The sequence below is a fragment of the Drosophila innubila genome (assembly GCF_004354385.1).
Source record: "Drosophila innubila isolate TH190305 chromosome 2L unlocalized genomic scaffold, UK_Dinn_1.0 4_B_2L, whole genome shotgun sequence".
NCBI classification, from domain to species: domain Eukaryota; kingdom Metazoa; phylum Arthropoda; class Insecta; order Diptera; family Drosophilidae; genus Drosophila; species Drosophila innubila.
Genome location: NW_022995372.1, coordinates 19,807,579 through 19,819,862, shown reverse-complemented (window position 1 = coordinate 19,819,862; position 12,284 = coordinate 19,807,579). Strand labels below are relative to the sequence as shown.

Below are 12,284 nucleotides of genomic sequence, written 5' to 3'. Positions count from 1 at the left end.
ATTGTAGGGTTTTTTGCATTGCCTTAGGAGAGTTTTGCACATGAGTTGACTTGACTGTCTGTGTGTGAGAACTAGTTAACTGTAACAACTCGGAACAAGGTAATAATCATTATGGTTATAATACTCGTAAGTGGCATTTAGCAAGAGCCATGCATAAGGATTATAGCGAACTGATTTTCTGTTAAAAAGCACTTCGTCTAAATTGAATAGAAACAAATTAAATATTTTCAGAATTTTAAACTAAGAAATTTTGGATGAGCTCTGCCAATATTCTTCTTAATTTGGAATGATTTAAGTTGTTCGTAGATAAGTTTTAAAATATCAAAACATAAATCCAAAAGACTAAAATCTATTTTATCGTTGATTTATTTCGACTGAGAGCTCTGGTCGTTCGTTTCGATCAATCACGAAATTCAGACTGAGTAATTTTGAATATTTTATCTTGAGAACTGCGAATTTTTATTATATACCTCACATTATAGCTTACTAATCATTAATGGGAATTAAATCATGAAATAAAAAATATATATGCATGTTTTGTGCGTAAGAATTTTGATATATTTAGATGGTACTGGAATTTAATCTTATTTATTATATCATCTCAGTTTCTAAAATATTAGGAATATTAGTTTTTCAATTAATTTGTTTTCCAATTATATCTATTACTCACGTGTAAGTGATTTGTAATAAATTTGAATTCGGCAAAGATGTTAGCTAAAATTAAATAAACATTTTACAATTAGTACATTTAATATCATACATATTTTAATTACTTGATTAATTAGCTTCGATTTGAGTTCATAGCGAATTGTGATAAATAGCTGGAACGGTCGATCAGGTTGAAAGCCTCTCGTCTCCAATAAATCCAAAATTGTTGGGAGAAATTCCTTATTAATTTTAAGAATTATACATTTAAGACAATTTAACGATGAACATTCTTTCACCAATCGCAAAAGATCAATTAGAGCTAATTTATCCGTCCATAAATGCGTTAATGTCATTTTGACAAGGACATTAATTGAACTTGGTAGTATGTTTCGCCAGACGAGTAACCTGAGAGATCGCAGTTCAGCCATACGTGCGAGTCCCTTTTTGTCCACGGATAAATAACCAATGTCAAGGAATTTCAGCTGGTCATTGTATCGACTGTCCAACTCGCAAATAAAATCATTTAGAGTATTCAAATTATAAATGAAAAGGTACATTAATTTCGGAAAATATGGAACGAAGGATATACAACTACAGGCTTCTATTTTTAATGTATCCAGATTTGTACAATGTTCAGCGAAACTACTTAGTGTTGTTGTATCAATGTGATTGATACATAATTCACGAAGATGTCCAAGTAAGGTGGAAAGATCACTTACATCGCCGGCTTCAATAGAATAAATTCTTAATTCCTTCAATTGAACTAATTTGTTCAATTGAGCTCCTGTGAATTAATCAAATTACTTCTGTATTTATTTAAAGGCAATTTACTTACTTTCTTTCTTATTTAAGGATCCGGAAAAGAACTGTAGAGACCGCAAATTTGTTAAACTTTGTAATGATTTAATTATGCTATGATCTAGCTGTGGTCCAAAATCTTTATGCAGTGTAATATTTTTGATCATTTTCAGTTTCGGTAAATTGTCTTCAAGTTTCCTTATACTTTCCTTCTTGGGCATAAACAATATGTGCTCCAAATTGGGACAGAATTTTGAAGCACTCTCTATTAAATCTCCAGAGTCAACTTCAGACGAACGGTAATTGACGATTGATGTGAGTCTTGGACCCCACCATTCTAAATAAAAATTCCATTCTCTTTCATAATTTCCACCGCTTTCAAAACAAATTTCACTTTGAACTTCTATGCGGTTAGAATAATCAAATACACCCATCAGTTTTGGATGAGCTCTGGCAAAATTTTTTTTATCTTCGAAAGCTATAACTTGTTCGCAGATAAGTAATAAAATATCGAAAGGTAAATCTAATATATTAATATCCATTTTATCAGCGATTTTTTCCAACTGCAAGTGTCAAGCGTTCGATTCCATCAATCGCGAAATTCAGACTGAGCAATCTTGAATATATCTTAACAGATTTTGTACTTATTATAATAAATTATAAATCATTACAGAAATTGAATCACGAATATGAATATATATAGGGGTGCTAAAAGTCTATTAATAATAATATGCGTAATGTATATTAAATTATTTATTTTTATATTATTTTCAGACAGTATGAAAGTGTCGACCTTTTTTTCAAGCTCTGATATTAATATATGAAATGATTCTGAAATAGATGACCATATTTTAGAAAAAGAAATCTACAAATCATACACCGATCAATTTTATTAGATATAATATAAATTGAATATTCTTTTTATATATCATCTGGTCAATAAAGGAAGAGAAGTCTGAAGCCCCACAGTACAAAACCTATGATGTGTTTTTTTGTAAGTCTGTCCAGTTACCCAAAGAATAAATTGAATAGTTTTAGATGGTACTGAAATTTATTCATATATCTTATAACGCAGTTTTTATATCAATTCAATAAGCTAAAAGACATTTAATAAGTCTTTTGTCTGAATTAGGAAGTTGAGCTTAATCGTAAAATTCCAAAATGTTGCCTCTTTAAGTTAAGAAGGATTCAAAAGAATTAACTTTAAATTCAAATTGCAGCAATTTGGCTGACAAATTCGAGTTCGAAATGACCAAAATTTAAGATATTGGTCATAAGATTTCACAAATTTTTATTGCCAGCAAACGGAGAACACGCGTTGTTAACATAATAATAAAATATATATTCTATGTCTGGCTGAGTATGAGACACACATGTGTCTGTGTTTTTGTGTAAGCCAATTAACTAATTAGCTTGAATTTGCCAATGTGAAATTATTATGTGTACATTCAGCGATAAGAATTAGGGAAGGCGACAAATTGTGTGTACAGTAAGCACACACCAAGGCGGATAGTTAAGGAATTGAAAATAAAATACAGAACTAGATTAAAATAAAATAAATAAATTTTGATTCTGAAGTGATGCTAAATTTATTTAAGTATATTAATAAACTGAATCGGTAGATAATTAAATCTGATTATATTTGTAGCAAGTATCACATACTATATGGAAATAATGTAGAAAAAAGTCAATTAATCCACCGATTGTTCCTATATGAATTTTTATATATAAATATATATATAACAGACATAATTCATAATAGAATAGAACACATTATGTAAGATATCTCTTGGATAATTAGGTTTTCGATCCTTAATTGGTGTTACAAATTTCTTTTGCAACATTTGTTATCATAGAGGTTGTACTGTGTGTGTATGTGTGTGTGCGTGTGTGTGTATGCAAGTGGGGACAGATCATACGCTCGATTGTCTACAACGACAAACTTTAGACGATGTCTCGCTGCAACAATAACAACAACAACAGCAACAGCAACAACTGTTATAAGGCGGTTCAAGTAAAACCAGTGCACTTAAATATCGCCTCAACAAAACGAAAAGTGACAATTTAATTGCGTCAAACGCAGCATTCGATTGGCAGCGATAACTCGAGAGTGAGCGAAAGGGAGACAGAGAAGAGAGGGAAACAGAGTTGTGGAGACGTACAGACCTGACCAGACAGTCACAGGTTTATATATGTACATATATATACATATATAAAGATTGATATAAACATAGATATTCACAGATGCTGTCTGCGACAGTCTGCCAACAACAACAACAACAACGACGGCGACATCGGCAACAACAACAACTACAACAAGTGCTAGGCTTGTTTAATTGAGAAGCGATCATAAAAATGCTTATGGCTTGTTTATACGCCTCGATTTTCAGCAGTTTGGCGCGAATTCAGTTCATTTCAGTTAAGTTGAGTTTGGTTGTTGGTTGTTGTTGCCAGCTTTGTTGTTGTTGTTGTCGATGATGTTGATGTTGGAGTACAACATCATTGGCTCTCTACGTTCGATTTATGCATTGCGTGTAAATTATAACTTAACAACATTTATTTTATTATTATGCGAGATTCCTCTTTTTCTCTATTTTATAGCCACAGCTATGACAGATTGTTAGAGTTACATGATTTACTTTGCAAGCCCGAACCTAAACTGAACCGCTTTCAAAAATAAAGGGTTCGGTTCAGGAAAAAAATAATAACATAAATAACATAGACTCAAGATTAAAATAAGTCATATTTAAGTCTTCAAATAAATTTAAAATATCATCAAAATTTGATTTCTTAAAAAAATAAAAATTTAATTTGTTCAAAATGTAGAGAAAAATGTATAACAATAAAAATTGTTTTTTTGTATGAAATGGAACCAAGATTCGAGCTCAAACCTTGGGCTCAGGGAGTATATGAACCAAATCGCGAACCGAACCGATGTACTGCTCTATGGTTCAAACCGCCGAAACGAACCTTTAACAACATTTTGGGGGCTTGCAGCCTTGATTAAAATTATAGTAATACATATATTTATAATTTTTTCCATAGACTGAAGCACTGGAAACCAGCACTAGCGCCATCTAGCGGCAGTGACTTGTAAAATGTTAGCTTAAGATTTTTAAATTGAATTAAATAAATTTATTTGTATATGTATAAATTACAGGCCAAGTATGTCTTGGGCTATCTTAAAGCTGCTCACAAGATATCTCATAGTCGAGCAGTCTCATCTAAGGCATTCTCAGTTGTCTTATGAAAGATTAGATACAGGCATTCTTTTGCTTCTTGGCCTGCATGTTACTGCCATAAAACATATCTTATTATGACCGGTGCTAATTGTGTCCACTTCGACACTACTTTGGTTTATAACTTATTAACTAATCAGAGCTCAAACCCACATATAAAAATGAAATTAACTTATTAACATTAAATCAACAAATGACTTTCTTCTTGCCAATCAAATTGCAGTTAAGTCTATTAGGATACTTAAGCAGTGACAATTAAATAACAAGTATTCAAATATCGGTGGCCAATATATGTTATTAAGTAGTTGTTGTTGTTGTCTATACTTAACATTATTGTCTAAATTTTGATAATTTGTTATATATTTAATTTTTTTATCAACAAAAGATATACTTTTAGATTAATTTTAAAAAATATATAAATTTAATAAAATAAAAAAACTTTCGTTTAAACAGACTTCATTTTTAATTAAAAGTTAAAAGTTTAAGTGTATAATTCAAATTTAAAAATGAGATAAACTATAGAACTGTTAATTTCATATTTGAATTGGATAAAAGATTATTTAGAAATATGAAACTTAAATTTAAATAAAATTTTAAAAATATTTCTTATAGTATGTCGGCTCTGGTTTATAGGGTATCTGTAAGTCGAGCACTGCTTGCGACTGCAGCATGCTCACTTGACGTGGTTTTTGTTTGTTATTTATATATCAGGGCGACACAAGTTGGCATCATTAAGTGCGCTCGCCATTCTCTATTAGCCGACAAATTCTTGGCCTTCCCTGTCTTGGCCAGCAGCCGCAACACGCGCAACACGGGTCGCTCAAGCGGACACCTCTCAGCTGGGTAGGGGCAGCATGCAGGTGGGGTAGGGGCTAGGGGGTTGGGGGAAGGTATAGATAATGCTTGTTCCACAATCTAAATGGCCGTCTCGACACACCTTAGAATTTGAGTGTGTTACAATTTGAAGTTGTCGACAATGGCAACGAATGTTGTTCTCGTTGTTGTTGTTGCTGTTGTTGTTGCAGTGGTTGCTGCTGCAGTTGTTGCTGCTGTTGCTGCTGTTGCTGACCAACTGCAAGCAGCGAATTGTGAAAGTATCTATTGGAAACGACGAGGCGCTGCTTTGGCATCCCATGTGCCACACGACGTATGCTTAATTACAAACAAGCAAGGAAACAATGCCAGCAACAACAACAACAGCAACAACAGTAACAACAGTAACAACAACAACCTGGGCAGCAGCACAAGAGTTATTTTTGTTGTTGTTTTAAGGCTGTGGCTTTGATGGTGCCTGCCCAGCGCGCGCTCTTGTGGCAACTGTTGCTGTTGTGAAGATTAGTCGCAGTGGGTCGCACATTTCGTTTCGCAATCGATTGCAACATGCAACAACAGCAACAACAGCAACCATACCAACAGCAACAACAACAACAGCGATGGCAGTGGCAACACACGAAACGAATGTGGCAAGCAAAAGACTGTGTTGCTCTACAAAATACAAAAAAAATGAAAAATAAAAATAAATATATAAGAAAACTAGTTTAGGTGGGACCAATGGATATTCTTTTACTGCTATTTTGTTGCAACTTGCAACTGCTGGCGAGGGGCAACTGCAATTGCAACTGCGACGCGGCATTCTAATGGCCGCCCAATATGACTAAGCACACTCATCGCACTCCTGCGTCCAACGTGTATGCAAATCGAAACCAGTTTAAACAGCGGCAACAACAGCAGCAGCAAAAATATAGCAAAATATGGGTCGAGATCTGAAAATGCAGCTGATCGAATTTTTGCATTAGGCGCAGCAGCAGCAGCAGCAGCAGCAGCAACTGCCATCCGGCCAGCACCAACTGTGCCCAAGCTGCTGCTGCTGTTGCTGCTGCTGCCTGGTTTGCCTGCCTGATTATCTGCCAAGGAAGGCATGCCAGCAACAACAGCAACAGCAACAACTGCAGCCGGCTGAACTGAAAATCGAACGCTATCTATATCTAACGAAGCAGGGCCATATAGTCAACATTTTGCTATTAGCCAAAGAAATATACACACACACACACACACAGCAATAAGTATCTGAATCTATGTATCTAAGTTTGGTCCAAGCGAACGCAGCAAACGTAACGTATAATCTAAGAGGCACAAAATCAAGAGTGTGTCTTAGCCATGGCAGGCCAGGCAGCTGCTGCCTGATGAAATGCATTGTAAGCCAACCAACAAACCAACAACAAACCAACAACAACGACGACAACAACAACAACAACGATCTATGCACGCCTTGGCGCGTACGTGGCGTTGTCGGGGCGGACGTTGCTGAGGCCGTCCCGTCGAATCTGCTCGGTGGCCCACAGGCCACTCAACTCGCCATCGTCGTTGTTGTCGTTGGAAGTTAAAAAAAAATCTACATTTGTCCAAAATACCACAACTGCAACAACAACAACAACAACGACGACGATGCTGTTGCATAAAAGCAACGCTCCAAATTGCTAACTGAGCGATCCAGTTTAAATTGCAATTGCTCGTTAATGGGCACTAAAACGTGCCGGTGTCGATGTGATTCTGCGCATGTGTTGGTTGCCAACAGTTGCCATTCGGCTCTGCATCGTTTTATGTTTTTTATAGCCCGAAATACGAGCAGCAAGCAGCGAGCAGCGAGCAACGAGCAGCGCTGCTGGCCGGCGTCTGGCGTGCGCGGCGGCGTATGCGCAACATGACGAGCAGTACTCATACGCACTGTGGTGCCAGCGGCAACAGTTATAACTTTACAACTACCATGTTGTACTAATAATGGCCAAGCAATAACACTATTACTGCTTAATATCGCAAATATAGCATTTTTTATGAACTCTACAAAATTGGAGACTTTCAAAAAAAACTCTACATACCATATAAACAAATAAATTAAAAGTCAACCAACACGTAAATGAGGCATAATATATAAATTAAATGTAAACGTAGAAGTGGAGACTTTTAATGTGCACTTAATACACAAATATGGAGACTTTTACTCGACAATGGAATCATTACTGGCATAAAGTCAAACATTGCAATAGCTAGTTCAAATAATTAAGCATCAGTTTTACAGAGCACAGCTCTCCATATTTGTAGAATTTCGAAAAAAATAAATATGGTGTATTAGTAAATGTTTAAATATCCGTTGGCTACTTTGCAGTAGTTTCTAAGCTACGGCTTATTTTTCCATATTTGTAGAGTTTTGGAAAAGTCTCCAAAATTGTTGAAAGTATATTACTTTTAGCCCAATACTTCTCTAATAGTTTGTATCATGCAATTAGCTTGTTTTATAGATATTCGTTAGTCTACAAGAATCAAATGACAGCTAAACGACCACCGACCATAACTAAGATCATGACAACATATTTCACAATTACTAAACAATTCCGCCCACTGCTAAACAGAGGAACCAGGCAGCTCTTCGGGACACACGCTGAACACAATAGAACCGAACCCTCAGATGTCAGCAACGCGCATGCCAAGCTCACAGATACAGTTGCAAATATGGCAGATACAAATGTATCTTAAGCTGGCAGAACGAAACCAGAGCAAAGCCTATGGCAATAATTATGAAAACACTCGTCGTTGTTGTCGTCGTCAAATGCGGTTCGTGCCTTAATAAACTCCGCAAGCGGATGAATATTGAAAATTTCAATAATAATCGAACAACAACGACTATTAAAGTTATATACATATAGCAAAGTTTGCTTTGATGACGTTGCTCGTATTATTGATTTAAACATCAAGATAAATTACATTGAAGTCTGCCTTAGACCAAGAGTCAGCGATCGCATTAGAAGGCGTACAATAAGCAACAAACACAACAAACCACAGCAGCAACCACAACCACTTTGGACAGCAACAATAACGACTTTTTGGCTGACTGCCGTTGTTGTAATTGTAGATAATTGTTGTTGTTGTTGTTGTTGCTGTTGTTGTTGTTGCTGTTGGCGCTACAAATTTCCAAACCCCACCAGGCACATTTGGAGCCTGCGCACGATCCCGATTCCGATCCCGATCCCGCTTCCCAACCCAAAACTAAATCCAAATCCACACAGCACAAGACGTACAACCAGCAATTGTAACATCAACATGAGATGTGCCTAGGTCTCTGAAACCCGTGCCTAAGTCTGAGTCTGAGTCTGGTTTTGGATCGAGATCGGAGTCGGGATCGGGAACTGGGCGCTACTCTTTGACTTGTCGCTCGCTTCAAAACGTCGAATGCGTCTAATTTCTTAAGTTTGCTTTTGGGGTTCTCTAACTGAATGTCGTGCCACGGTCTCTGTCTCTGTCTTTGTCATAGTCTCTCCCTCTTCTTCAGTCTCTGTCTCTGTCTCCATCTGCAACCCAGTCTCTGGTCTACAGTCTCCAGAGCCGTCGTCGTTGTCGTTTAAATCGTACCACCACAGGCGACATAAAAATAATGAAGTGTGCGGGTGTGGTCGACTCGCTTTTAGCTGGCCCCGTCTGACTGTCAGTTACAGCTCGTGAATGGGCAAGGGGAGTGGAGACAGGAGAGTGGAGAGTGGGCAACGGAGACTGTGGTCTGGCCAAGTCTGTTATGGCCCAAGCTGAGCTGGCGATCTGTTTCTTGACTCTTGCCAAAGCGACGTCGAAGCCAACGAGACGTTTTCCAGATTGCTGAATCGTGTTTAGCCCAGCGGTGTGCTTTACCCTCGAACCCAGTAAACATTTGCAGCAATCTTCAGAACCCAATGACTAGCGTCAAAAATTATATTTTATTTTTATTTTTTTCATTATATTTAAGGTCTCGAAGTGCTGTGATCTGCTGTTTCTCAAAGAGATTTGGAGATTCAATTAAGCTTAAGTTTACAAAGTTCAAATTTGCACTAGAAAAGCTAGTTCTTATCTGATTTTCTAATTATGAATTTAATATATACATTTTAATTATATTATTTCTTAAGTACAGAAGTAAGAAAAGTTCCACATAACAAGGACGCATTTATTTAATATTTGCACACCAAACCTAAAGCAAAGTATTAAAATTTGAATATTCATCTTATCTTAACAACTTCTAATTCTCAAATCTATTTTATAAAGTTTCAACTTAATTAAAACATCTTTTTTATTTGTATCTATTTCAATTTACAGATAATCAGCATATATTCTTAATATTTCTCTAAGTGCTTCCCTCTTGAGATCTGAGAAATATGTTTACTGTGTTATTTTCAACCACTAGACGTAACACACGCCCAACAACTGCAAAAATCTAACGGTATCCAAGGTTGTGCTACGCTTAAAATGTAATTGTTCGACTTAAAGAGCCAAAACAGCAACAACTAGAATAGCAACAACAACAAAAACAACAACAACAACAATAAGAACAACTGTAACGACAAGTTTGGCTGAGCGCCCAAGTCTCTAATCAAATGCGAGTGGAATACCAGTCGAAAGGCTGGCGAGCTACCCACCTATAAAAGCCATGTGCATATCCAACAGATACAGATACAAGACCTATGAGATAGAAGTAGAAGTGTGTGTGTGTGTGTGTGCGGTAAGACAAGCGCCGCACTCGCGTTTTTTGCGCCTTGACTGAGTGACTGACTGACTTGAGATCTATGCGGGAAATTTTCACTTGAATATTCGACACACTTACCACGGGAGCGAAAGAGACAGGGAGACGCCACAAACTGTGGCAAGTCTGAAACTGAGACTGAGACTGAGGCACAGCTGGATGCCTTGGCGCAGGACTGTCGCGCTTTGGTCTGGCCAAGTTGAGTCGGAGTCGGAGTCTGAGTCGGAGTTGGAGTCGGGTCTTGGCCTGGTCGGGTCTGGCCTGGTCTGGTCTGTCTTTCAGTTTAGGGAGGGGCGACGCTGCGACGTTGCAATTCTGGAGGCTATGCATCATCATCAACAACAACAGCAGAGCATTGGCAACATGTTGCAATATTGCCAGCGCTCTGCATGCATAAAATATCTATTATGCAACACAAGACACAAAGACTTAAGACAGGCTCAAGACCAGGCCAGACGACACTTGGCTGTCTTGTGGCAGTCTCTATAAGCTCTTGTTGTTGTTATAGTTATTGTTGTTATTGTTGTTGGTTATTAGTGCCTGGCTGTTGACAGCATTTAGGTCTAATTGAATTGCCAATGCCTGTTTAATGTTACGACGTAATCCTGTTGACATCCCAGCCAGGCTAAGAACATTTTTCGGGCCTGCCATTGCTCCCAATTTGAACAAAGCCCATAAATCGTCAGCTGCACACAGCATGAGTTATGGCGGGGGCTCCAAACAGGCGACCAGTGTTGCGAAATGCAGCAAGTAGCGCCATCGACAAAAATCAGAAGAAAACCAAAAAAAAAAATAACAAAACTGCAACTAAAATAGAAAAATTAAAATGACTAGTGCCGTTGCACGATCAAGACCAACTTCCAACTTCCAACTTCAGCTTCAAATTCAGCTGCTGTTGCAGTTGCAGTTGCAGTTAGCCGTTAACAATAACAATGGAGCGTTGGGGAGTTACGATCAGTATATTATTTTTCTTATTTTTTTCATTTTGGTGGGGGCCTTCACAGTAGTCAGCATTGGGGCGTCTGCAGTTCAACGTTCAAGTGGCATAGTACGCCCTAGAAAAATGAATTGATTCGATTGTTTGCGGCTCAGTAGGCCAAACTTGGCTTATTGTTTGCAATGTGCGACCATTTTATCTGCCAACTTTGGCCAACAACCAAAAATCACAGTCATTCAACTTCATCCTCCCCCACAACAACAAAATAAGAAAGAAAAAAATAGAAGAAAAAAATGCTGATGATACAATCGCGATTTTGACTTTGAAAAGTCAGTTGGTTGCATCGTCAGCCAGTTCGCTGATCCATTGTTCAATATTGTTATTGTTTATGGCAGCTATTGCAAATGCACTCGAAACAAATTTTGTGGTTATAGCTAAATTTTAATCAAGTAAATTCTCAAAGCAGCTGGACTAACAGCAAAAGAAATCATCATACTTGGCCTTCAACTGCTGCTGATATTGGCCAAGGCGTGGCTTTTCACTGCCCTTTGGCATTTCCTGTTCCAGCCATGTCAGCATTTGCTTCAGATTCTCCCGTGTCCCCTCCAGTTCACCACTCACAGCGTGACCACTGTGCGTATACATCATATATCCGCACACCTTCAGCTCGTTGGCCTTTTGAGCTGCACGTGGCAACAAGTTCTTATCCTCTGCCACATGCATCACGTACGACATTCTGTAAATGGCAGTCGATTCACTCAGATCGAAATTCTCCGACATGTTGAGACCGTTTGCAGAATGATTCTTATGCTAGTTTTAGTGTTGACAGTTAAAATGTGGAATAATAATCTAACCAAATGGTTAGACTACTAGACTAGAATTTAAACTCAAGCAAAAATAGCACACTAACTATTCAGTAATATTTTGTAAACTATGTTCATTTTCTCAAAATCTTTCTTTTGATTTCCCTTATTATTCAATTAAATTATATTTTATTATTAATTCGCATTAAATATAAGCTTTACATTACTTTTTATTCAAAATAAACAATTTTCCTAAATTTTTTTTTCTGTATCTATACAATAATACTTTATATTAAAAAAATGTTGACTCTTAAATTATT

General features: G+C 37.1%; 1 protein-coding gene across 1 annotated transcript; it reads right to left on the bottom strand.

Annotated features, from left to right (window-relative positions):
* Window positions 1-11,581: 11,581 nt before the first annotated feature.
* Window positions 11,582-11,988, bottom strand: LOC117780898. The gene has a single exon (XM_034617587.1). It carries the CDS (start codon window positions 11,939-11,941, stop codon window positions 11,633-11,635), a length of 309 nt encoding a protein of 102 aa, XP_034473478.1. The 5' UTR covers window positions 11,942-11,988; the 3' UTR covers window positions 11,582-11,632.
* Window positions 11,989-12,284: the final 296 nt, after the last annotated feature.

Coding starts and splice junctions, on each gene's coding strand:
- LOC117780898 (XM_034617587.1), bottom strand. CDS start 11,941: ATGTCGGAGAATTTCGATCTGAGTGAATCGACTGCCATTTACAGAATG.